General features: G+C 37.3%; 1 protein-coding gene across 1 annotated transcript in view; it reads left to right on the top strand.

Annotated features, from left to right (window-relative positions):
* YAF2 (YY1 associated factor 2) overlaps positions 1-24,752 on the top strand; it is a gene marked incomplete at its 5' end in the record, with an annotated part of 33,545 nt that extends 8,793 nt beyond the window's left edge. Inside the window, 2 exon segments of the mRNA XM_021384961.1 lie at positions 13,478-13,630; positions 16,275-24,752. Coding sequence (XP_021240636.1) covers positions 13,478-13,630; positions 16,275-16,512 — 391 coding nt within the window. The 3' untranslated portion in view covers positions 16,513-24,752.

The raw sequence follows: 27,160 nt of genomic DNA, 5'->3' as shown, positions 1-27,160 counted from the left end.
ATTTAAGTAGAACAGAGAGATCCTGAAAATTGTCTGTTCTCTCTGATGTGCATTCCACTGGTATGTGGTGCGTTGATGTAGAGCAGGCTTGAACTTGGAGAGTTCAGCTTCAGAATGTTGTTGGAAGGCTTTTGTCTGGCAAACCTTCCACTAGAGCTGAGGTTGAAGACTACAAGATACAACCTTGAAGCCTGCTACAGATTTTTTTCTTGATTTCTTTCTTTCTTTCTTTTTTTTTTTTTTTTGAGGTTGGGGAAAAATAAAAATGAAAAATTGAAACTTTTCCCATCCTAACTTGCTGAAATTGGAATGGGACTTGTCTTCAAACTTTGCCATAATGCTTGAATATGCAATATCTGAATGGCATAGTTCAAATTACAGTGCTCAGTAGAAAAAAAAATTCTGTGAATGAGTAGAGGTTTTAAAATTAATTTTATAAATAGTTTCTGACTCCAAAAGCAGGAAAAAGTTGTTTAACGCATTCACTGAAAGTTGTTTTATACAAATATTGTTGAATTCTGTGATTAGTATCATAAGCTAGAATTTCTGTAATTAGATGAGAAAGGAAAAAGGTAAGGACTGATGATTGTGGCCTTATTTTCTGTTCATATGAATCTTTCCTGAAGAACGTCACAGAGACTTGGTTTTAGGGGAAGTGCATAGTTTCTTCCCCTCCTTAAGATGAGTATCTTTGTGGGGCTGGCTCTGAGTGAAGGAGGTGTGTAGAATGCTACAGCCTTCTGGAAGGATCAGACACGCCCATGATGTAGAACAAATAAGATAGGTCAGAAACAAGCTCCTTCCTGCTTGGTCATAGAGTTAGTTGTGCCAAGTACTGACCCTGTTTTGTGCAACATCAGCACGTCTCATGTTTTTAGTGTTTTTTTTTCGCATGGGTACAAGAAGCAATCACAGTTTCCGTGGGAAGAGGATGGAGGAGCAGCCTGGCAGATCCAATCCTTTGTGGGATTGGAAAATGTGAGAGGTTGGTTCCCCATGAATCCCAAGGATCTAGGGGTCTAAAAGACCCTATCGGCCACTTTCTCTGCAGACTCACAGATAGTACCTCCCCAGGGGATGTTGTTAAGGAAATTGAGCTTCTACATAGCACATTGTCATCTAGGAAACACAAATTGGTTGATACCCATATGTTTCTCAAACAGGATATTTTCAGTGTAGCTATCACTTGCACTGAACATCAGTAAACCACGGTTTGTAGCATATGGGAAAGAATTTCTAATACATGTGAGAGGCTGAAGCGTAAAAACTGTTTTTTTTGAAAAGTAACATTTGATGGCGGTTTAGAAAGTATCCATGAAGACGAATTTGGGCTTCCTAAAGGTCTTGGTATGAATATTTCTTCCGAGGGCAGACGGTTGTGCAGTGTACCGGTTGTCTTCAGGAGACTTGCTGACCTCATCTGTTAAATGTCATCTGGAAAATAGGGCATTCCCTTTAAGGGAATGATTAAATAGGGACACTGCCTCAAGGGGTAGTTTTCTGCACATTTATACAGTGACTGATAAAACCATATGGGTCTTGTAAGTCTATTCTAATTGAATCAGCGTTTATTGAAAGATAGAATTGCTAGAAATGCACTGAATGGATGAATTCCAAGTAAATGATTCACATGGTAAAACAGCTAGGAATTTGAAAGTGCTGGAAATCTGAGCTGTCTGAAAGTCAGAATTCAAGTATATGTAGTACGTGTAGAAATCGCGTTGCACTCCACAATGTGCAGATGGATTTACATTATGTTTTCCCGTGCAGACCACTAGTTCCATTGTTCACATGGTCATAATTATTCATTTGTCTTATTTGTAGAGGCAGTGTTCTGTACTCTTAACACTCTAGAATATGCCGGAAGTGATGGTAATGAGAAAAAATAATTTTGGGTAACAAAATAAATTATCGACGTTGAAGATGCATTTAATCAAGAACTTCTTCAGTGTTGAAATAAAGACTAGTTTCTCACAAGATGACTTTGTGTGGTGATTAGCATGAGCATATTCCTGTGGCACAGCAAGCTAAACATCGTTTAATCTGATGATTTTTATTCTGCAAATAGCTTAATAGAGTGCTGATGACTGAGAGTGAGCTGATCTGTGTCAATCCAAGGGCTGCTTCTCCTGCTAGTAATGTAGTTTAATTGCTAGCAGCTATTGTATCTGCAATACAAGAAACAGTTACAGGAAATAGTTTTTGCTTTTCATAATGTGATTTTAACTGCTGAAAATGTAAAGTGGCATCATTACATGCACTGCTAGCTTCTGCGTAGACCACAGGTAGCAATATCTAATTGGCCTTAGAATTTGCAGTGCTGCTTAGTATACACAGCATTTCTGGTTCTTTCCCTTTTGTTTTGAATAATATCACCAATTCACTTATGCAGCAATGAATTGTCTCCCATCCCCTTCTTGGTAGTAGGTGCTAAGTTGCCATCTGCATGTGCTTGATTATGAAAAACTCCAAAGGCAATGGGACACACATTTGTTCTGGGTTTTTAGTGACGTTGAAAAAGTAGTTTCCTTACTTCTGGAATATTGTATACTCAGTATTTTGGGAGGACTTAGAGGCTCTTGTGACCCAAGGTTCTGCACAAAGAGCTTGCAGAGTAGACGTGATGGTCAATTAAAAGATAAATGTGATTTATAAAGTAAATTTTTCTTGTGTGTCCAATCTAGAAATGTTAAGATGGTCGCTGGAAAATTGCCTAGTGGAAGAAAATGAAGTCCCAAAACTTTGTAGCTACTAATTTTCAAGGATGTGGAAGAATGTATTAAAAGCTGTCCTGCGTTTTGTATATGGAAATGTGCGGCAGTTCTCTTTTGTTATTTGGGAATGAGTGTTTTGCATGTGATGAAAACAAGTCAGTACTCCCCTTTTGAAAAATATTTCCAGATATAGTGCTTTAAATGTTTATTGTCAAACTAGTGCTTGAAAAATTCACTGTCTTCTTGAGGCAGGAGAGATCAATAAAGATCATAAAGTTAGGGACCTTTTTTTCTTTTCATCTGTACTGCCAGATTGTGTGTCCTTACACCTCACTGATATGGTTTGTGCATAAGCTGGAATAAATGGCTTAAAATGTAAGGCTGAAAACTTCTGCCTTCTCAGTTGAAGTTTTTTAAGATTCTACCATCCAATATGTGTCAAATGCAGTTCAATTATTGTTGATTGTCTGCATCATTACGTAAGGACAATCACTGCAGTGACATAATGCATGTTTGTATGTTTTGGTTCTATCGATTTCTTTCTGTATTACAGGGAACCTAAGTAGCAGCAAGTTGTGACATGGAATTTATCTTTGATCCATTTATTCTATGGAAAGCTGTCAAAGCCACTGGAACATCTGTATAAGTATGGGCCTTGGTCTTCCAACATTATTTATAGATTCCTGGTCTTTTAAAAAAAAATCTCTCTGAAGTGAAGCTCTTGACAGGCTGAAGTTGACTCAGAAAAGGGCATATTGGAGTAGCTGTGTACGTTTTTAAATTTTTCATTGTGTAGGTGAAATTGCTCACATTTGCTGTTGTTAAATAAAACTTAGTAAGGTGGAAAGCGAAAGAAACTCAAGGGATGAAGATGCAAAAATCTCTAGCCATATTGTAACATATTTTGCCAAAACTCTTCTGAAAAAGAGTGAAAACATAACCCGAGGAAGTGGCAAAGTTCATTACCTGAGATTTGCAATGTAGCTGGTTATTATTGTATCCACGGAGGATGCATGGAGGAGTATAACAGAATTACAGAGAATTCAGCAGCTGGTGGGAGGAAAGATAGTTTATTTCTTAGTACCTTCTGCTTCATGGTGCTGTATTACTTGCTACAGAAAACTGGATTCTCAAATATATATGTATCTTCTTTTGGAGACATTTAGACTTTCTGGCACCTGAACCTGCATCATTGGTCTGTGATGGAAAAGTCACATTCCAAAGCTGCTGGTTGTGACCTGTCCGGTGATCTTCAGAGTTAAGAAAAGCTTTCTGAGCTGTAACGAAGTTACAGTTAGAATGTTGCATAATTAGTGTCATTTTGAAAAGGGGCAGGAAGTCTGTCATACTGTAATATCGCTACAGTATTTAACTGTAGACGTGCACTATAGAAATTGCTTAAACTGATGCCATAAGAGTCGCTCAAGACATTCATACCTAAGTGAAGATACTCTCCTAATGATATGTGTTACATGAGCAGTTTTTCACCTAGAAAATTTACTGGAAACCACTTTCTCATATCCTCACTTTTGTCTACTTGTTTGAAAAGTTGTTTACTGTAAAGTAACCCTACAGGCATCTTCCAGCTGACTCTGGCTATGCATCTGCTTGCCCCAGAGGTTAAGAATAACTTTTAATTTTTAAATTAATTACTCTAATTACTATGTTAAGATATATTTGGGAATTTGAAACCGAGTCGTGAGAAAAACGAGGACATGCAGTGAAGGAGATTTGACTAGGGACTAGCAAGAATATGATGATTAAGTAGGAAGTATGCAAAGATAAGCTTTTCTTGAGATTTCAGTAATGACTGTGAACTAGAAAAATGGAGATTAGAGTATTACAGTGGATATCAGATTTCTATTAGCTTCTTGAGACATTAATATTCAGGATAGATGTGAGTGGAAAATGATCTTCAAATAAATTATAAGATATTTAAAGCCTGTACATTGGTATTGGGGAATGATTCAGTCTAGTAATGAAAGAACAGAGTAGGATTTGAATTGTTTGACTTTGTTCTCAACAAGATTTTAATACACTTGAACGTACTCTACTTAGACTTTTCAAAGACATGTATGATACAAACATCAGCAGAACAAGATTCTTACTAGGCTCTGGCTGAACCCAGCCGTGTTGCCAGCAGTAGTTTTGTTTAGGTTACAGCAGCATGTTGTGAACTGAGTTCCTTAAAATCGAATAGATGCCATAATATTGATATTTTCTTTCTTGTTCAAGGTGAGTTATTTAAGAAAAAAAAGCCAACAAACAAGCTCTCTAATATTAGCTCTTCTGGAGCTTGTCTTTTATTTTTGATGACAGTTCTGAGGAGTGCTGAGAGGGCGAGCTGCAGCCTTCTGAAGCACGCGGCTCTGTGGAATGAAAATACATGTAGTTCTTGGTGAGCTCAGCCAACAAGTCTGGTACTGTCTTGCAAATGCATTCTAGAAACACTTGTGGAAATGCTCTAAATTATCTGTTTTTTGTTGTTTTTCTAATGTATTTTTTGCAGAATTTTAGTTTTGAACTAGCTGGTACGTGAGAGTCTTGTAACATCTTTGTGATGTCGTTCATACAAGTGACATTTAGGAAGGGATATTTGTGAAATATTAGGTTAGGTGCATAATGGTAAGATTTGATAGCCCAAATTGAAAAGAGATGGAAGAGACTGAAATAATCATCACTTGGCTGGCTTTCTTTGTGTTGCCCAGAGATGAGGAAAATATGATAGAGGATGTAAAACTAAAGATGCTAAGTGATAAAGAATATTGACTACAACAGCAGTGTGCAGCTCTCTGTACAAATATCTGAAATGTATTCAGGGTGCTGTACCAGAAACAGTATGTCATGTGCTTTTAGTATATGAAATTGTACCATTTCCAATAATGTACTGCCTTGTGTGATGTAAAATATGTTTGCTGTTAGCAGATGGGTTGCACACTTAAAAAATGTTTGTTGGAAATGGCCTTGCATACCACGTGTGTAAAGCACACAACCTGGTTATTTCCTCACCCCCATCAGTGTCTTAATAAGGGCTGAAGCAATGGCAAGGAGATGGCTGAACTTAGACTGTTCGAAGACCTGTTCTCCTTTATCAGGGATTATTCTTTTTTTTCCGGTGGCAATGTGCTACAAAATGTAGACAAGTAAAGATTTTCAGTCTACATCCTGTCACAAGAATTAAATTTGTTATTAAATTCTAAGAGATTTGAAGACTGGAAAACCCCAGATGTGTTAACGTGGTGCTTCTGAAATCCTCGCTAGATGAGGGAGTAGCAAAGCCTAGTGGAGGAGGAGTACCCATAGAATAATTGAAATTAGAATTCCATTTGAAAAAACGTTGAGTATCTTAACTCAGCTTAGTCAGAATCACAGAGAAGTCCCACAGCAGCAGATGGAAAGGAGATTATCAGGTCTGCAGGGCACTAGAAAGAGAGAGAGAGAGAGAGAGGAATGGAGTTGTTTTCGTAGTGATGTCAATCTAGAGTAACTCCTAGGTGAACAAATACACAAAAGTCTTATACTTTTGATAGGAAGTGAGGAATTTTAAATTTGGTGCAGAGTAAGCCTAGAAGAGTTTGACAGCAGCCTCTAAAAGCTTGTGCTTCAAAAATAGAGGCGGACCCCTGGAAGGGGGTGAGTGGGAGGGAGGACAATGAGATACAATTGAAGTAGGAGTAGTAGTAGTAGTTTCTCTGTGCTTCTGCTAATAAATAGCTGTAGGGTTAATAGTACCACTCTCCCATGATGGAATATTGTGAGTGCTAATATATTAAAGATTGAGACCCTCTGATTGCAGTGAATGTCAGCTGAGATGGATGTCCGTGAGGGTAGAAAGTTCATGTTAAAGGATGATCCATGGGACACATTTTATGTGGAATTCAGAGGACAGCAGATCTGTCAAAGGAAGAAACAAGCAGTGTAATTATAGGCAAATGAAAGAAATGCTTCTGTGACTAAAGCAGGGATGAGTGCTTGAACTAACATTTCTGGCTATCCATGTCATCTGAATCAGGGTAGAACAAAGGAGAATTTGAATAAGCTTGTAAATGCAGGATAAGACAGAAGGAAAAATAAAAGGATTATTAATCAGATAGAAAGTGGAGGTATTGTCATGATGATGCTGTTATAGCCATATTTCTTGGTAATTGGCAGAAATGTGTAGCCTGGGGAAGGCTGTTTTTCAAACGGTCTTCCTTCACAAGTAGTAAGCAAAGAAGAATGTAGGATACAGGAAAACTTGCACTGATAAGAGGAGCTATTTGACTTGTATTTATAGCTAGATGAATTTTAGGTATGTTTTCCTAGAAGCTGGCAGAGCTTTTTCCATTATGTTTTAACTGAAGATATTTCATTGGGAACCGCTGACTTTAGAGTTCCTGCTACCTTTGTCAGAACTGAGACAAGCTTTCTGGGCTTAATCCATAGCGCATCAGCATACCTGTGTTTATACTGCATCTTTTAGGACAAATTCCAAGACTTTTCCAAGACATCATAAAAGGAATGTGTGCATAGTGCGTGTAATGGCCAAAGCATTTATTTCCTGTGCTGGTCCCGTTCTGTTACCAAACAGCTTTGCAAGAGTTTGATCGAAGATGACTTGTCTAAGTGGATTAGTTACTGCTTGTAAGGCCTTTTGGCAGTAATTTATTCTTGAAAAACTGGAGAATGAAATTCAGGGCATTGATTGACTAAGGTTACTGGTTTCCAAGCCAGTTCTGCCAGGCCTTGCTGGTGAGACAGAACAGACTGCAGAACTGTGAATGAAGCTGATGTCCAGAAACATGCTGGATTCCTGGCTTGAGTCTCTGTGGTAAGAGCCTTCAGCTAGGCTGTGACCAAGAGGCAGATGATCTGGAAATTCTCTTCAACTTGGAAGTCCTTGTCCAGTCCTCCTGAAAATCCAGTCTTCACCTGAAAGTGAAGAATATTTTGCATTTGAAGAATAATGTGGATTTTTCATTTTTGAGGAGAGGATTCTGTGACCAGGGGCAAGGCAAAATCAGTAAGGATTCTTGCTCCAGATATTTCTAAGCTCTCTGTCTTGAGGGATGAATCTGCTGTCTTGGACAAAAGGTCAGAGTCTCCCTGCAGGGAAGAGAAGTTCAGATAAATGGTATTGCTTAGGGATTAGGGGTACCTTTAAATAAAACCTCTTTAAGTCTCTGAAACATGTCTTTTTAAAAAATTTGTTTATTCATTTTAAGAAATAACAATATTTTCTAGTGGAGGAAAGAAGAAAAGCTAAAATTATGGGAAGTGTGGAATACCATATAGAAATTCTGCATAAAAACAGGTGAGAGTTTTGAAGAAATACCACAGGCTTTGTTTTGCTCAGGAGTAAAACGTATCCTGGAAATAAAAATATGGTAGTAGATAAGATACTACTGATAAATCTGAACACTCAAATTGTTCTGCTGAATAAATGACTCTTGGTGTATAGCAGCTACCTGTTCTGTGTGGTGGCATGAACATCTCTTCTGTCTGTGAACCAAACACCGATCCCTACTGTACTGGGCAGCTACAACATAACATCCTGGTGTAGTTGCGCTTCACAGGCAACTCCTTCCTGATTTCTAGGATGGGGCAAGATATGAATAGCTTTATAGAAAAGCAGGGAGTAAGATGAATTTGAAAACAGAATTGTATTGTCAGGTAAATAAAACTGGGCTAGAATATTGCTGTAGTTGTCAGAGGAAAAATGCGGAGAGTAAACTGACCAAGGCTCAACAGCAGGGAAATGTCTGCTGGTTTAATGCGTGGTATTCTAAAAACCTGTAGGTACATTGCACACATGGCACTTTTGCTTTACAAAATAGATAATTTGCCACTTGGGACAGGACAAGCTTCCAGCAAGGGCTTTTTGTCTGATTTGGAACCAGGAGATGGATGGATCTGAGAAGAGGAAAGGACCATATTAGTATGGATCCAGGTCATCGTTGAAGGCCATCTTTCAGCTTGATTGAAATCTGAGGTTGGCAGCATTTCCGAAATTCCATTCTCTTAATATTGAGAATTAAAACTTCTAATGCATTTGTAGTAGTAAAATATGCAAAGCATAGGAGATACAGCTTCGAGAAAGAGTGTGCATTTGGATATGTCCTGTATGATATATTCTTCAGAATACCTTAACTTTGTATATTATAGATTTTAATGCACTTTTTCCACAAGAGGTTGGAAAGGTATATGAGTTCAACAGTGAGATATAATTATACCATGTAACTTTCCATGTGGAAGTTTCTAAGATAAGTTCTGAGGTCTATGGGTACTGGGAGAGTAGTAGTACTAGTTCTGTGTGAACTAGTTCCAGTCCAGGTTGGCTCACGCTGAATGAAAGCTGCTCAGTAGGACTGTCGATGTGCTGCTTGGCAGTTTAATTTGGTGGGCTATGTTTGTTCAGGTTGTGCAGCACCAAATGGAGGAGTCTTCACCTAGCCCTGCACCCAGGGCTGCATGGGAATCGCTGGAGACTCAGGTAGATATGGGTTGGTTCATGGAAAAACTGTCACAGTTTGTCCTCTCTAGAGCTACTTTGACTGAAAAGTACCTCAGGTCTGTCAGAATTGGAGTCGTGCTCTGAGTAGTGCCAAAGACTGCTTTATGGACTCCTCTTGGCTGTAGAAGCAGCACTGTGCAAGCGTGGTTGTGCTCTGCCTAAAATAAATTTGTAGAATCATAGAATAATCTGAGTTGGAAGGGACCTACAAGGATCAAGTGCAACTGCTGGCTTCACCCAAAAATCAAACCCTATATCTGAGAGTGTTGTCCAAATGCTCCTTAAACTCCAGCAGCTCAGTGCCATCCCTGCTGCCCTGGGCTGAACAGACTCAGGGACCTCAGCCACGTACATCTTGCCCTTTAGAACCTTCACTATCTCCACAGCCCTCCTTTGGATGCTCTCTAATAGTTTTATGTTATTCTTACATTGTGATGTCCCGAACTGCACGCGGTGCTTGAGGTGAGATTGCACAGACCCCAGGATACTTCAGCATTAACCCAGCATTGTTGTCCCGTGGCATGTTTGATGTACAACCTAGATGACTGAGAGTTTACTGCACTTGTGCTGCAGAAGTTATTACATTGTACAGAGCTATTTTTCAATTTGTTTTCAAAGCTGACCTGCTTTGCTGTACTTGGACCAAGTTTCTCGCCTTTTCCAAAGGGTCAGCATTCTTTTTACACAGATTGTTGATGGCTGTCCGGTGAAGGAAATTAAGGAAGATGTCCCAAATGACTTACAAGCAGCGAGGCACTGTGTGGAGCCCTGGAAAAGGAAACGACTTGGGGCAAGAGCTTCAGATGTGATGCGGGTCTAATGTGCTGCGTATATTCTTGGATGAAAATTTTTCATCTCTAGGCTTGTGAGCTCTATGGTATAAAGCGCTGTGTGTTTTTTCCTCCTTCGTTTTTCTTTTAAATATGCCAACAACGGAAACGAGCCCATTTCTGCCTTTGGGAGAATCTGTGCTGAATACATTTCTGCACAGAAATCCTAAAGACGCAATTCTCTGCAGCTTCTGTAAATGTATCACCTAAAACAGCAGCAAAATCAAATCCTGTAAAATAAAATGTAGTCACCATGAAATTCACCCCAGCTGGGAAGGACTGTTAGCTCTCTGTTTTTGTAACAGTGTATACCTCTGCTGATTAGTGTTCCACATACGACAACCAAAGTGAATTATTAAATAAAAATGCACCATTTTGAGGGGCTGACCGTATATCTAAACAAACAAGATGTGTTGTATTTATGAACCCTTTTGCCTGCAGTTTTGGATTGTTCAGTTGTGAAGTTGCTCCCAGTGGGAGAGGCAAAAACGTGATAATCTTAGTACAGAAGTTTATAGAGCTTCTTTATGAAAGCCAGTTAGCTCAGGTGCTCTTGAACATGCTCACAAAGCAAATTACCATAAGTATATTGATAGTTTAAAAGGCAGACTTAGCACTTAGCTGTAACAGCCTATTACAAGGAGTCTTTACTGTTTTTGAAATCCAGTAATTGAAATTGTTGTATTTTGGCAAATTACCAAAATCAATTTCCTGTTACAGGAATAGATTTTCATATGTTTGACTTCCCTGCAAGAAACGCTTTCTCAGTGTAAGTTCTTTCATGTTTGAATGACATGGTTCAGCTACGACTAAATCTCAAACAGTTCTATTGGTTTGAAATTCCATGAGTGGTGAGGTTACTTTCTGAAGCCTGCGTGCCTTGCAGTGCTCAGCTGCGTTTCAGTGGCCCCCCTCTGAGTACCTAAGGAGGGGGAAGGGAAGGAAGGAGCCTTGAAAGATGAAATCACTGTTGAGAGATGTGAATTTGTTCTTTTCTGTAGCGGTTTTATTTTTTTTTTATTATTTTTTGTCTTAGTTGACTTATGTTCCTTGTGGCAGAGATCTTCTTTTTATTTTTTTTCTCTCTGTATCGTTTTATGGTACTAGGTACTAGATAAATGAAGTTCTAAACTTAATTTCCCAACTGTACTCTAACAGAAATATTTTATGTAGGTTGCTCTGAAAGTAATGTTTTCTATTTATTTCCATGGAAAGTCCAACAGATACAAAGAACCCAGTAATGCTGTTTGGTAGAACAAATTCTCAGCTACAGAAGGCTGTTTTTCAAGATAGTCACCACCATTAACTATGCATGTTTGCCAGTGATGAACAAGAGTCTGCATACTGTGCTGATAAAAATCTGCATGGCTATCTGGAACATGGCTTGTCTTTCACATCATTGTCGCCACTGCTGAAATAGGCAACTCACCACCTTACTGTGCTCGCATCTGCTGTTTGGTCTCCATAAACATTCTGCAAGTGCCATTGAATTTCATTCTGCCATTTTTTCCACGTAGAGGAATTCAGTGACACACCTTTGCTTCATCTGCACTTCCATGTCAGACTACATTGTGTCAGACTGCCTCTGCCGCGCAGAAACAAAATGTGCTGGAATATTGATGGGAAGGTTCAACCTCTACTGCCATACCACCAGCATCTGCCTCTGATGTTGTGAGCCAATATAACAAAATAGGAGGCATTACTATCAGAGCAGCCCTAGTTGTATGCCCTCTGTGATGGAAATTGCTCCAAATTGAGAACTTGTGGAATCGATTTTTTTTTTCCTCTTCCCCCCTCTTTATGAAGTTTCTATGATCATGGTGTTGTCCACAACTCTGGGCAATAATTAATTCTGCATCGAGAAATCCACTACTGTCTTATTTAGGTAACACGTCAGATTATTCCCTCAGGTCGCTGTGCAGTATTGGTGTGATTGTCACCCGGCCATCATGAGAAGTAGCGATTCACTTATCCATCTCCTGGAGCAGTCTTTCAATCAAGAGAGATGATAATTTTGTTTCTACATCACAAGTGTTTTCCACCTGAAGTGATAAGTTTGTGCATCAACTACAGCTCTGTTCTTCCTGTTTTCTTATGAATTACCATGACAGAAGTTGAAACAGTTCTGAGGCAAGTTTTCTTGAAAATGTCCTGTGTGCTGACTTGTTACAGCCCATTGGATCATTTCACTGATTTTGGTCTCAATACAGTGAGTGGTTTTCAAGGTACCACTTGCAGTACTCACCTGAAAAGCATATACTCTTAAGTTTGATAGCTGACGTAAACTGGCTTTTTGTCATTAAGTAATCCATTGCTCATCTTTTTGTCTCTGTGAGTTAGTGTGGACTTAGTTCACGAGTGGGTATTTAGTTTTTGCTCTGAAGTTCTGTTGCGTTGATGTTTTTCATAGATTTTTTGCTTTAATTCATTGAGAACTTGTATCTTCAAAATCTATATAGAATAACAAAACTCATTTTTATGCCAGGATGTGAAATTTCTTAATTAGAGAATCTCAAAATAAAGCAATATACTTGAATTCTAAGTACTAGAATGTTTCATTTCAGGTTAGAATTCTCCTGTTCCAATACAAAATATAATAAAAATGAACCAGGTTCAAAATAATACTTCAAAAAAAATAAAATAAAATAAAAACAGTAAACTTCCGAAATTATTTTGCCTGCTGCTCGTCTTCTCCCTTAGTTTTTAATTTGCATCAAAGTTTTGAAAAGAAACCTGTGTTGTGTGTCCTGATGGAACGTGGTCAGATGCTTCTGATATCGGCTTTTGGAGTACACATGTTCTGACAGCTATAAGTACTTCAATACATTTTTTTTTTCTGTGAAGAACTTGATAAAAAATACACAACAGGATTTGTCATTGTCATTGCCTTCAGGGAATTTGTTTGAGTTGAAACACTGGAGTTCTGGTCTGTAAGGCCAACAGTGGATTTAGCTGTGATACCTGAAAGGTCAAGTTTTTCCATTTTGAGATATGGATTGTGTGCTTCGGTACTGCAGTACACTCAAAACGTGCTTCCTCTTCATTTGAGGGGACTGGGAGTGGGTGCTGAAGTACTCCTCCAGAAAGCTTCATGGTTTGGAGCTCATTCCATGCAAGTCTGGATATAACACTTAGGAGAAGAATGCACATTGTAAACTCTTGTCTCTAAAACCTTAAAAAACAAAAACAAAGCGAACCTCAACTGCTGTATTTATGGATAATGCAAGTGAATCAAAAGGCCATTATGGGATTAATTTTGATATGCTATGTTAATGAAGTACTGTCAGCTATATATATATATTATTTTGTTGGTGGTGGTGGTTGTTTTTTTTAAATTGAGTGTTAATGTTAATAACTGCAGTATAGAAAGTTTTAGACTATTGTTGTAAAGTCTAAGCTTTATGTGTATATACATACATTGTGTATATATGTGCACACAGGAAACCTCGACCCGTCTCTCAGCTGGTTGCACAGCAGGTTCCTCAGCAATTCGTGCCCCCTACACAGTCAAAGAAAGAGAAAAAAGACAAAGTAGAAAAGGAAAAAAGTGAAAAGGAAGCAACTAGCAAAAAGAACAGTCATAAGAAAACCAGGTAAAAATTTTAGCAACTTTTGCTGTATTGGTAAAACATAGTAAGAAAAGAAAATATGAAAATAAATGTTCTGCAATTTTACTGCTTTGTAAGTCCTGTGGCATACTCTTTCAACAATAATGCTAAATTTTTGAAGTTCCATTGTTGTAGGATGCCTATTATGCACAAACTGCACTTGCAGTTTGTAATTTTAACCAGAAGATGGAGACCAGCTGGATTTAGAAAGAGTGGGGTAGTTTTTTTAAGGGATTCAACTGTGTTTTTCACACCGCATAAAATTGTAGATGTTCAAAACATGATTGCTAGGCTCAGGAAGAGATAGGGAACTGGAGGGACTAATTATCATGGAGAATATTGCCGGGGGAGGCAGGAAGAGTGGAGAAGAAATGGGGGTAAAAGGAGACAGGGGGAAGAGAGACGGAGGGAGAGACTGTACCGCATTGCAAGAGAGTGGGAAGGTGACATAGTTACAAAGAGATTTTGAAAGGCTGAACTTGGGTAGAAATTAATGCGACAGGGTAAGATATGTATATTACCTAGTGATAGAAATCCCAGTGCTGCATGTGGGACACTGAAGGAAAGTCTCGGACTCTTGGAATGGAAAACACAAAACATTACAGTACAGGCAAGCCATTGTAAAAGCCTTGTTCTTAACCAGAAGGCTCCAAAGTGGGAAACAAAAGCAGCAAATTTAGCCCCTAAACCATCACAGCCTAAGCATAACATTATTGCAGCAGAAATGTGGTGCCAGAAAGCTCAGCAGTATACAAGACATGTAGTCTAATCAAAAGTGGGAGGAACTATTGATTTTTTTGGAAGCATTCCAGAATAGTCCGGCCAAAGAAGATCCTTTGGGATTAGTTATGCAGAGAAGTAGCAGATGCTTCTCTTGTGCCTGAAATAGGATCATCAGGATCAGAAGTAGCGAGAGATTGTGAGTCAGGAGAGAACAGTCTTTAAAATAGTTACGGTTAGGATTAAGGAGACTGAGACGTTCCAGCAGGAAGAATGCGTAATACATTTACATTTTTCTCTAATACTCAAATGTACTATCTATCTTACCACATGTAATTGCAGCACTTCAGTTAAGGAGTACCTAAAATTAAAATAGTAAGTTTTTATGAAGCTAATTAAATATTATAAATGGAAATAATCATTATTGGATTGCGGTAGTACATGAAAAATGCAAAAGGGAGGTAGGGAGAGAAAACACTTAAAAAATAAATAACTAAAAAATCTTGGATGAAATACTGGTATGGAGATTTGCATTAAGAATGGCTATTGGAAAAAATACTTAAGCACTTCAGACAATTCAATTTTTCACAGATTTGATTCACTAGATACAAATGCTTAATTAGTTTAAGCAGATTCCTTCAATATCCTTTTGGGAAGAGGATATCCTTTTCTCATTGCCTGAAAACTTGTTTATTATTACTGGAAACAATCATAAAATCTGAACGTACACTAAATATGATTAATAAGCTTTAGGCATATCGCTTATGCAGGTTGATAATGCTGAACTCTTCTCTCTGTTCCCATGCTACAGAGCAGCAGCTTCTCAGTTCTTTTAGATTCTTCAGCCACGCTACTTCAGCCCCAAGGGAACAAGATGTCAAATCCTTGCTCTATTCTAGCGGAGGAAAAGCAGGAGGTGTTTCAGCTGAAGTGGCTGGGAACCAATTCTACTTCAAACAAAGTCAGATGATAGGGTAAAGGTTAGGACTTTGCAGTTAGCGCACCTGCTAACATATGATGTCATATGAATTTGTTTTATTGCAGCTTGAGCTGGTGAAAGCTGTGGAGTCAGTTAAGTGCATAAAGCTATGCTATTCAAAATTGCTTGTATAAATTCACCTGTCTCATGACAGTTTGCCACGGTAGTCAAAGGAAAATTGTGAATTTAAAGTCCTTTATGCTCATCACTAGCAAAAATGTGACGGCGGAATATCAGTCAGTGTTCTTTTATGACTCTCCATGTTGTGAAAACCAAATAATCGAAAGAATAGATGAAGAGACTTAATTTATCTATGCTGTATGATTACTGAGCTCTTTGCATATCTTAAATCACAGCATGTGTTAGGGATGCCTGAATTATTCTGTGAAGGCCAGTATAAATACTGCACTAGCAGTCTTAGTGAGATTTTTAAATGAAATACAACTGCTGCACTTCTGGAATGTGAAATTTGTAGCTAAAACTGTATTGGTGGATTCAAAAGGCGCAGGTGAGCTTTTCGGACACCAGCATCGTCATTACTGGTCATTTGCTACCTAGAATCTGGGTCAGATTTATAACTTCTTCCAGCCTCAATAATGAAAACCATAATTGAACAATAATTATTAAACCTTCACCCGTGCAACATGTGCAACTGTAACACAGTTAAAATATTCACATGGTAAATTTTCATATAATCTTAGCAGAAGGTGGAAAAGGAGTTATTTTCACCTATTTAAAACTTCAACTAGTGGGAAATACTCTACCGTAAACGCTTGTGCTACATTGTCATCTTATGTGTTAATGTGTTCCACAAAGCAGTGTTACGCAGATGTTACTTGTATGTTCTCCAGAGATCCTAGTAAGAGGGAGAAAGATAAAATAATGAGATGATGTGTGTGTTTCTAATATGATTTGTTATGCTTTATTTAGGCCACGATTGAAAAATGTGGATCGAAGTAGTGCTCAGCATTTGGAAGTTACCGTCGGAGATCTGACGGTCATAATTACAGACTTTAAGGAGAAAACTAAGTCACCACCTGCTTCCAGTGCTGCTTCTGCAGATCAACACAGTCAGAGTGGCTCTAGCTCTGATAACACAGAGAGGGGAATGTCCAGGTCATCTTCACCCAGAGGAGAAGCGTCATCACTGAATGGGGAATCTCATTAAAGTTTATTTCCTCCAGTTTCTTTAGTCTCTTCTCTTTGAAACATGCAAATACATAACTTCTGCCACCTGTTACCACATTTTCATGACAGATTATCCGTGCACAATTGGTATGTTTACTGAAACATAATTTATGCAGTTTAGGAAGAAGAAAAACAAGTCCAGTGGTAGAAATAATTTAAATGCAATCTAAAAATGCTTACGAAGCATTTTCAGACCAACCGTTTAATTTTTGTGTGTAAAGGTGCCATGAAAATGTGGTTTGAATGTTCATACACAGTGTTATTGGTAAGTCCATTTTCACTTTTAGTTTAGTGAATTCTAACAACTCTTGGAGTCTCTACTATTGGCATGTACTGAATTTAAGTTTTTATAACATAGTTCAAGCTGCCTAAATATGTATTATCTGAGAATTGTGAAACATAGTTATATGTATGCAAGTCAAAGATCAACTTAATCAACTATTGCTGCAACAGAATTTTCATAATAATTATCTTAAAAACACCTGCTGGTACTTGGTGTGGTTAAATAGGAAAAATGTTATTAAATAAAACATTTGTATGAATTTTTGCCAATGTTTGACACATTTTACTAGATTACTGTTAATGAATTATGTTAATGGTTTTACCAATATTTTTTCACACTTAAAACACTTATTGAAATGTTTACAAGCAAATACAAAAAAAAAATTAGAAAATACATTCTAAACGTCGATTGGTTAATTCTGCAATTCAGGAAAAGTAGTACATTGTCACTATACACTGGTATTCTATGTTGAACCTCAGATGACTAAGCCTTTGGCAAAACTAACATTTGGAAATGCAAAAGTTTGATAAAGCTTTAAAAATAACTGAAGTACAGTTTTTGTTTGTGCTTAGTGCTCTTCTCTTGCCCCAGATTTACCTAGCATTATATAATCAGTTACCATTTCATTACAGAAATACCAGATGTTGCGTAAGAATAAAGAAATAACGATACTATTTTTTTTTAATTTTGGATCAACTTCTTTTGATTTTGATTTGGCCTATTATAAAGTATTATGTCATAAATCATGTATAAATACCCCACAGTATCCTACTTTATGGCATAAACTGTCAATATTTTATGCACTTAGCAATATACTGATACAGAGCAGAACTATTTGCAGTCCCATCTGGTATTATGTAAAATTACCAATAAAATATTTTTGTGAATACAGATTTTTGCATTTTTGTTTACAGCCAATAAGTGTTTTGATATACACACATTCAATCCATGTATAGATTTAAATTATAGATTCAGGTTGAGTACAAAAGTCCATTTAGCTCCTTTCAGTGAGATAGTCCACTTACACTCCTGTGATTCTTCTGTTTTTTTTTTACATTCAAAATATATAATTTTAAGCCCATGTGAAAGTTGGATGGACCTTTTTTGTTAGTGAATCCTAAATTATTCCCAACATGTGGTACATCTTCCTAACAGCTAAAATAATGGATTTTTGTAGCCCCTGACAATTGTGATGTTTGGTGGTTTCTTGTAGTAATGTATTTTTCTGTTTTTAATGCAGTACTTCTACAGGCACAATAGTACTGTTCTATTTTGTAAGATGCTAGTTGTGAAATACAGTTAGTTGCATAAAATGAAAGTCTGATGTGATATCTGAGAACATACATACCTCATTCCTTGGTGTTGCTGTTTAAACTTTTTAGACATCAAATGTTAATTATAGGCTATTTCAGGTAGATAACTACTGACCTGTTTATTATGTATTCTGCTTTATCTTACTAAATAGGATGTCTGTTCATTGCAATTACTTGGCCAAATCTTAGTATCTTTAAAAAGAAAAAAAAAAAAAAAAGAAAAAAAAAAAAGCATTTCAAGGTTCTTAAATGTTTTGGGGGCTGGGCTGTTGTTCTGAATAACATATACTAGTTTTTAGAAGAAAAATACATGCTTCTCAAATTTATTTTTTTATGTTTTATTTTTAGGTGGGACTATTTGCAGAATATACTGGTGTAATGGATTACAAGAGAACTGAAACTGTTTAAAGTAAGCAGTTTAATGATAGAATCACATTGCAAGATGTTTCATGAAATGTGTTTCTAGTTTAAAGTGTAATGAATGCTAACACATTTCAGTATTCCTTGCAAACAAATAATAATCTATTACCAGTACTTCACTAAATGGGATATTTATTTTCATTTAACATTATGTGAATAAACCACCCAGCACTACCAACAAGAGGTCTCTTTGTATCTTCGGAAATAAGTAGCCATTTGGTTTGGAAGGAAGGGAGGATGGAGGGGACTTTACTATGTTTCAACTGTCTCTAGAGAATAATCTCATGAATATGGTACAAGTGTAGTTACAATCAAAAAGAATGCAGAAAAGTCTTACGGAAATCACCGTTCTTTATGGAATGAGATGTAGAAAAGCAATTTGTGACTACAGATATAACAGATGAAAGGCAGGACAGCTAGGATCTAAAATCTGAGCTGTGGTGGTTCTAACTGAAATACTGCATAGCCAGTGTTTAAGTTGCAATGATGCCTGTTTTGGCATTAAACAAAGTTAAGATAATTTTTTGTCTGTGATTAAAGGGATGTGACAAGACTGACAACAGAGTAGACAAAATCCTAAGTAGAATATGGCAATTTGTTCATAATGTTCTAATTTAAATGAACTTCACTTTCTTAATTTCTAAGTAATTTTGACTTGTAGTAATCCTAAGATGCTTTTCAAAGTGTAAATATATTTAAAAGCATCTTTAGTCCATTTATAAAAAGTGAAAATTTAATGTTGTAATGTATTTTGATTAGCTAATTTACTCTGTGACTGTTCTCTCCATAAGAATTGTTGTTTGTAAAATTCTGTATATGCACCAGTCTTCAACAGCCATACATTCTGGGTTGCTTACGAAGTAATGATGCAACAAAGGCAAGCGTGATAATGTTCCATGTAAATGAGTTCCTTTATGTGATGATTGTCTGGCTTCAGAAAGGAATAGGGGAAGGAAATGGGGAAAAATGGCCAATAATTAATTCACTGATAAAGTGTATAATAGTCTGGTCTTTAATCTTCTTAACTTTACCGCTAACTGTAGGTGGTGTAAGGAAAAGATACACTGTTAGTAGGCAGATCTTTTAATCTCTTCTGAAGTTAAGTTTGCATCTTGGAAAGAAACAAAACTTGTTCTGCTTAGTAGTAGATCAAGGTAGGCTGTATGAGGTATTGATTCTAACAGCAGTTATAACAAAACCAAACAAAGAGAACCCTTCACCTCTCAAACATTCTCACTATTAAAAGTCTCTAAATTAAGGCTGCAGTTTTAAATTTAAGTTTTAAACTATTTAAAGCTTCTCTAGATATTCCCTGTTTTGTGGCAGATTGTAAAATCTCAAAAACCGTTTGGGTTTTATAATCTGTGCACTTTTAAAAATACTATGGATAGGATATTTTTTGGTATCCATATGAGACAGAATACTTTTTGTAATTTGTTTCCACCAGTTCTTTAGAGTGGTCAGGCAAATCTTCTAGACTCGATATGTGTATGGCTCTGCATCTTAGGTTCTTCAGTTTTTTTCTCTTCTGTCTCAAAAGCACGATGGTTTTCCATATTATGCTGATTGACTATTGCTTTGTTATACAGGAGGAATTTGGCGTGGAATTGTCTATTGTGTACTTCTATGTACATCCAGCGTTCTTTAACCATATCTGAATCCTCTTCTCTGTCACATACCTTTAGTTGACTCTGCTGCCTGTTAGGGAGTCTGGGTGTGCTTCCCTTCAAATATCAGAAACCATGTGGAAAAGGAAGTACGACTTAGAGTTTCTCCTCCAGCAACAGCAAGCACTGTACTTGTAAGTTTGTCCTGTACTAACTCAGGAATAAGGTAGATAAGATAGAAAGTGAATGCTGTTTTTGGCGGTGGACCAGTCAAATATATTTTGCAAACACATTCCTCTATCTTAATGTTAAGATTTGGGTGTGCTGGAAGTACCGTTTGAGCTTTTGAAGGTTTTTCTTGCCTGAATTCTGCCGCCAACTTATGACAAAGCAATCTTAGTTTGAAAGAGTATAACCTCATAAACGAGCAAAAGCTGTACCATAAAATCAGTCAAACTTTGTTGGTTGTCTTTCGTACTGCCAAAATTCTAACAGGGAGATAGAGATTTTTCTAAGATACTGAGTTTAGTTCAATGTCTAAAAAAAATTAATGCTTTAATAAGAATTCACAGGATTTAACTATTAAAATAAAAATGTACTTCACAAATTAATCACATATCAATACTTCACAGGAATTATTGTAACTTCCTTTCTAGATGGGTATGAATGGAGTAAATGGTGCAACAGCAAAGGATATAGCTGTACCCTTGCTAGTAAATGGTACTATCCAACAGAAAGTGACTTGCCTTAGACTTTGTGCAGGAAGATTGTGTTATGTCTGTGTACAAAGCCTAGGAGTCCGTGTGTATCCCTCTCTGCCTAAAGTATACCACTGGTTTCAAACAGTGAAAGAAAATGCATCCAACAAAATAAATCAGCTACACGTCCTGGAGTCTTATTTATGCAGGAGCTGTGTACAGTTGTTGTTTAACCATACAGGTGAAAAATACCTCCTCCGTATAATGCCTAATCCCTCAGAAGTTGGTTTCCATCCTAATCTAGCCCCTTTTATTATGGGATATATATCAATGTCATCCAAAATAACTTCCTCTGTCCACTGATGCAGGGAATTGTTACGAGCAGGCAGTTCAATGTGCACAAGAAGTTTTAGCTTTACTTTTAAGGAATTAAATATGAAAGATGAACGTCAGAAGCTCCATAGCTCAAATTAGTATTGGTAAGTGTAGTCACAATTGATTGGTGTGTCATTTTGTGTTTGTAAAAGACAAAATGATCATCTAACCTAATCACTCCTTTTTCCCATATGTTTGAAAAGAAAATGACCACCAGAAATGATACTTTTCTGGTAACAAAAATGTAGTGAATGGTTCCAAGATCCTTTTTTTTATTATTATTATTTTTGTGGAGAATATGGTATGTCTTGATGGAGATAGGAATATCCAAGCAAGAAGTCCTTCAGGAATATGTTTCAAGATCTGGCCCAGGTGGAAAAGTTACATCTTTAATTACACCAGTCTCTGTTTATAAATTCTGATTTTAGTTGAAGTGCTTGCAAGGTGAACAAGCTCCCTTAAACTTAACATCTTAAATGTTTCTTTAGACCAGCTGAGCTCTAATTTACAGTGGACATGCTGAGAAGACAACTAAAGAAAAGAGCACATTAATCTATTTTTGCATTACCTGCTAACTGCATACTCTTAATGTTCCTTGTGTGAAGAAGCGAAAGTGTAAGCAGAATGTATGTAAGCAGCACTAATAGAATCTGACTCTATACCCCCTTCTCAAGCTCACTGGAGTCTACAGGCTGCAAATTCTTCTGTTTCAAAGGTAGTCACAGGCACTCGGTCACTAAAAAAGGGTGGAGCTGTTCAGTCACTTAGCATCAGTTAGTTAAGCAAAGTCAGTGGTCAGGCCAATATTCTACTTTCTGAACATCCACTTTGGGACTAAAGGGATCTAATTTGTGATTGATATGCATCCAATACATAACTGCCATCCCTGAACCTGAAATAATCTATGTCAAGCTGATTATTGTTTGCAGAGAATAAATCAAAATGCTTCAATGCAAAGCCCAGTTGTTGATGGCACAGATCTCTAAGCAAAAAAAAATTTGCCATCTGACTGATCATCTCTTGCTGTAACAGCCTTCAGCTGTGAATTAATCTAAGCAAGGAAAATCTCTTAAGATTACATGTGTTTGTTGAGTCTCATTAGTCTCACCTTTAAACAGAATGCAGAATTCTGATTCCTTCTGTCTTTATTTTCATTGAGGTACATCTACAGGGTAATTGGATGCAGTGAGTTTGAAATAATTTAATATGCTGACTTTTCTAAGTAGGAAATTTGACTGCTATTCACAGTTCTTCAGTGGTATGTTGGTTTCTGTAAAACTAGCAATATTATGTGGAGCTTGGAGGTCATCTATCAGTATTGTCAGTCATCCATGGTTCTACATAATTGACTTACTGCAGATATTTTTTGCTGAACAAATTTACGCTGATCCTAAACTATTTAAGCATTCTGGTGGAAGTAGCTGGCTTTCTGGGATGCCAATTACTGGTCGTCACAAGTATATTTCCGTGAAGGGTCTGATTCTACTGTGAGGCTTCCAAATGCAGAAGAATAAGCTAAATGCTTTTCCACTGATGGAGGTGTAATGCTGCTAGGTAACTAGATCTGAAGTTTTTTTGCAAGGTTCAAGAAAATACTCTTGGTGCTGGCTGGAGATAGAGATCTCTGGATGAGCATGCGCAGACACTGAGGACTACATTTCCCACAGAAATTGAGCAGGCAGCATCAGTTTCTAAAATGCAAAACAATTTCCAGCAAAAAGACTGAGAGTAATAGGAAAAATGGGGAAAAAAAATGTTCAGAATAATACCTAGAAAAGCTACTACATAATGGCTTCTTCTTGAGTACAGTGTTTTCTTCTACGTGTACAGTATTGGAGGTAGGGAGTATCTCACACTTTGTGTGTTTTCTTTATGGCTCTTGATACCTGTTGGTTCAGTGACTTTCAGCCAAAAGACAGATAATAGGTTTTTGTGAATTTCATGATTCTCTCTTCTCTCTTGGGTACAGATCATGTATGGTAGGGGCAGTCATTCTGGTTAAAGAGCTGATGAGGAACAAAATAGCTTCCTCTTCTACATTTAGATACTGCACAGTTTTAAAGGGTTTGATTCCTGGGCTACTAGAAGAGGGATAACTTTGTGTTTGAAAGGTAGTAAGGATCCAGACTAGAATGGATGTGGCTCCTGAAAAGAGTTTTGTGGCTGGTAGTTCATATGGCTGTTTTCAGTGATTAATCTACACTTTAGCCAGTTAATCTTGATGTGTTGATAGGGCACCCTCACAGACAGATCAAAACTACCAACAGCACTGTCAGATGCTCTTAACATTTATTAAGTGCCTTATACAGAGCATCAATGAGGCAATGATTCAATTGGAACAAAGTTTGTAAGAGATTTACTCCTCTGGATGGAGTCACAAGTTGTCGGTTGTAACGAAGGTGATGTTCGTGGTTATAACGCTAGAATCTTATGTTTTATTGCTCATACAAATACCTAATAAGAAACAGTCCAGAAATTTCAGAGGCTTTCAATTCGTGAAACGTGTTCTTTGGAGGAGATTTTTTTTTCCTTGTGGTCAGCTGTGATAGTCTGCTTGGAATATCACAGAAGTGAATAAAACTTGAATATTTCTGGATGCTTTCACACTTCTCAATTTCCCAATCGAGAGTAGTACTACCTTTCTTGGGAAGGGGTACATAAGTTGGTTTTATTCATAGGATTTGTGTTTATCTAATATTGTTTTTAAGGGTTTTATTGTCAGAAAAAGGGCTTGTTATTTTGAAAATAAAAATCTTACCTGCCAGGTGTCTTCCCCAAAATGAGTAAGTGCCTTTTCTGTTCTGACTCTTAGAAGTATTTACGTTGTCAGATTGAATCTGAATGTCCTGGATAAACCAAGAACTAAGTACCAAGTGTTACCAATGGTTTGAAATCCTTTCACTGAAAGAGCAAGAGACAGAATGTAAGCCACTTGAATTATTTTGAGACCTGATGTTATCAGAAGTTTTATAACTGCATATGAATAGTATACTTCTAAGAACAATGTAACTTTTCAGGAACTTGATATTGATTAGGAAATAAATATTTATTAAAGTAAGTATATTAAATAAATATTTATTTACCAATTTAAGTAAGAGAAAATTTTACACCATGGGGGCAGCTGTCTTGCTGTGAGCAGTCCTGACTACTTAATGGAAAGTAAACTGAGGCCCTGAACTCCGACTGTGAAAGAGTGCATTTGGTGAGATATTGGGACTGTGAATCTTAGGTCTACGTTCTAAGAAAGTAATTCTTCCCACCTAAGTTTTAACCAATTCTCAAGCAGGAAAGAAGGCATGAGCAGATGTCAGTAAGAGGCCCTCTGGTATTATTGGTGCTGCTTCCTATCTCTAGAGGATTTTTTTTTTTTTTTAATCTTTGCTCAGGACTGGTACAGCTGAAAGTATATTTTCCCTTCATTCTTAAGCCTAGATTTTGAATGGAGTTTCTCTGAGACACTTTTGTAGTGAAATCGTATTCCCTACGAACATTGAAGACAAAAATAAACATCTCTGTGAACAAAAGATTGTGTGTGGTTGTAATTTTTTAAAATATATAATTTTATGATAATTCTAAAGGTACTCTAAAGCCAAATGTAACCATTATACTGGTCTGCACTTAGAAGGTAACAGTCAGAAAATACAGCGTACATCCTGAGATGCCGCACAATTTCTGTCTGGTAAACTAAGTTTGGTCCCAGTGAAATGCTCCTTTAAATAACCATGGCAATGCAGTGCCGTTAGCCAAAGTGTGTGTATAGTAACGTGGTAAGACGCTGCCTTAAACTGGCCTCTTCCTGACTTCAGTTCAAAGACAACATTAAAGGAGTTAAAATTCTGAAAGCTGAGGGGAAGGGGCGAGAAAGAAAGAAACAGTAGGAATCCGCGCAAAGATGGTTTTCCAGAATAAGTGCCACATAGTCAGTGATAATGGAGCTGTTTAAAAGTGAATCGTTCTATCGCTATTTCACAGCTTTTGATAAACATACTCTTAGTTTCAAATGAGCATAAATGGATGTGTTTGAAGCCCGCTGTAGTGACACACATTTAAATAAGTTCTGCAGGAATAAAGTAATACTTCTTGCCTGCAAAGAATCTAACAAGAAGGTACTTCCAGTGAAAGTGCTTCTGTGTACACTATATTCAGTCTTGGCTGGCAGTGGTGATGCTCGGGGTAAGTCATGATAAATAATAAATTGTACAGAACTCTTCTCTGAAAGTGTTGCTTGAACTGGCTAAGAAGTAGTGCAAGAAATATAGGTGGGCAACTTGGGAATAAGCTGTAGCAGATCGTCAGATAAGGAATCTATTCCCAAAAGGCCAGGTGGGTTCTGCTAACTTACTGGCATGGGTGATTAATTAGCTCTTGGAGCTGTGATGGAAATTGAGGTTCTCTGTTGAGTGCTCCTTACAAGGCAAGGAACTATGAAAGCATTCATTGTATATACAGCTATTCTTTTTTTTTTTTTTTTTTTTTTAAAGAAATTCTAAAAAACAAAAGGGTCTGTATAGGTTATCTCAAGTTATCTTCAGGCTACATTCAGTTCCAGTGTTGAATTGTCTAGACTGTTTGTCATTTCTGTTGCTTTGCAGCAAGAGGCTGAGATCCTACGAGCCACCGTTGAAAGAAGCTGGTTCCCTCATAAATGGTTTCCCATTTGTGTAGCGGTTGACGGAGTTGTTGGCCCTGGATATATACGCTCATCCTCACTCCATGTAGGCAGTATGTGGGGCTGATGCATCCTCAAGTGCAGAAGGCTTGTAATGTCATCTTGTGAGTTCTGGGTATAATCCCAAAGTCCAGGCAGCATGTGGTAGCAAAACGTTGACATAAATACCAAGATTTGTATTAGCAAAAATACCAACTTATACAAAGGGCAGCAATCTTCAATGCATTTGAGATGAAATTGGTATCTGATATCAGAATAGGGCTATTATCACTAATTAAAGGACTCTAATTTAGTCTATTTACTTGTCTATTTTAGAAGAACAGAAGGCATTCAAAGGAGGAGACCAAGTTTTAAAGCCCTTCTATTCATTTTTGTTCCCTCTGTTGACTGTTTAGTAAGTCCACTACACAATTACGGATCTGATGATCAAAACAAATTTCATAAATTCCACACACATGTTTTGGCAGCCATGGGTGATAACAACATTCTGTTTGTGCCTGGACATAGCTTAGTACAGTCTCCAGTTTTATTTTACCCTTTCTTGACCTGAAAGAAAGTAAGAGTAGAAGATACAGATATAATCTGACTTTGAATAATTTTAGCAGTAAAGCAGCCCCTGGTGAACAGGATGTGAAGAGAGAGGTACATTAGGAATTTATTGGCATATCCCTCCATTAGTTTCAGTGTTAAACTCTACTTGCAGAGGAATGGGATGTTGAGCAAATTAAAAAGATAAGAAGTTGGCTTGGCCAGAAATTGACTTTTGATTTTTGAACAGAGGCAAATGGCTACCCTATCTGGCTCACTGCTTATGTATCTGGCTTGCAGTACTGATTTTCAGAGCCCGTGGCAACAATCCTAAGCTTCTGTTTCCTCTTCGTAGTGCAGCTGGTGGTTGCCATCTAACTTTTTTTTTTCATGTTGGCTGTTTGCTAGATGCAGTTTCATTCTCCTAGCCATGGCCACGCAGGCTTTTCTATGTCATTAAAATGTATAAAATACATTTATGTCAAATATGAAAAAATAAAGAAGCAGCGGTTTCCAGTCTGTAGTCCAAGGATCTCACGAGTTAATGTGTTCCTTCTGTAAAGGAGCCCTCAAAAAGAAGAGTAGGATGAGTGTGATTATTATAAGTAGCATTAAATTCACTGTGTAGAGTCTGCACTGTTACTGTAAAGTGGAAAATGTGGAAAATACCTCTCAAGATTAATTTCAAATTAGTTGATGTACTTCATCTTAAAAATTGAGTCATAAAACCATAAC

This window comes from Numida meleagris, chromosome 1 (assembly GCF_002078875.1).
Source record: "Numida meleagris isolate 19003 breed g44 Domestic line chromosome 1, NumMel1.0, whole genome shotgun sequence".
Classification (NCBI taxonomy): Eukaryota; Metazoa; Chordata; class Aves; order Galliformes; family Numididae; genus Numida; species Numida meleagris.
The sequence above is the reverse complement of the archived record's forward strand: the minus strand, read 5'-3'. Positions and strand labels throughout refer to the sequence as shown.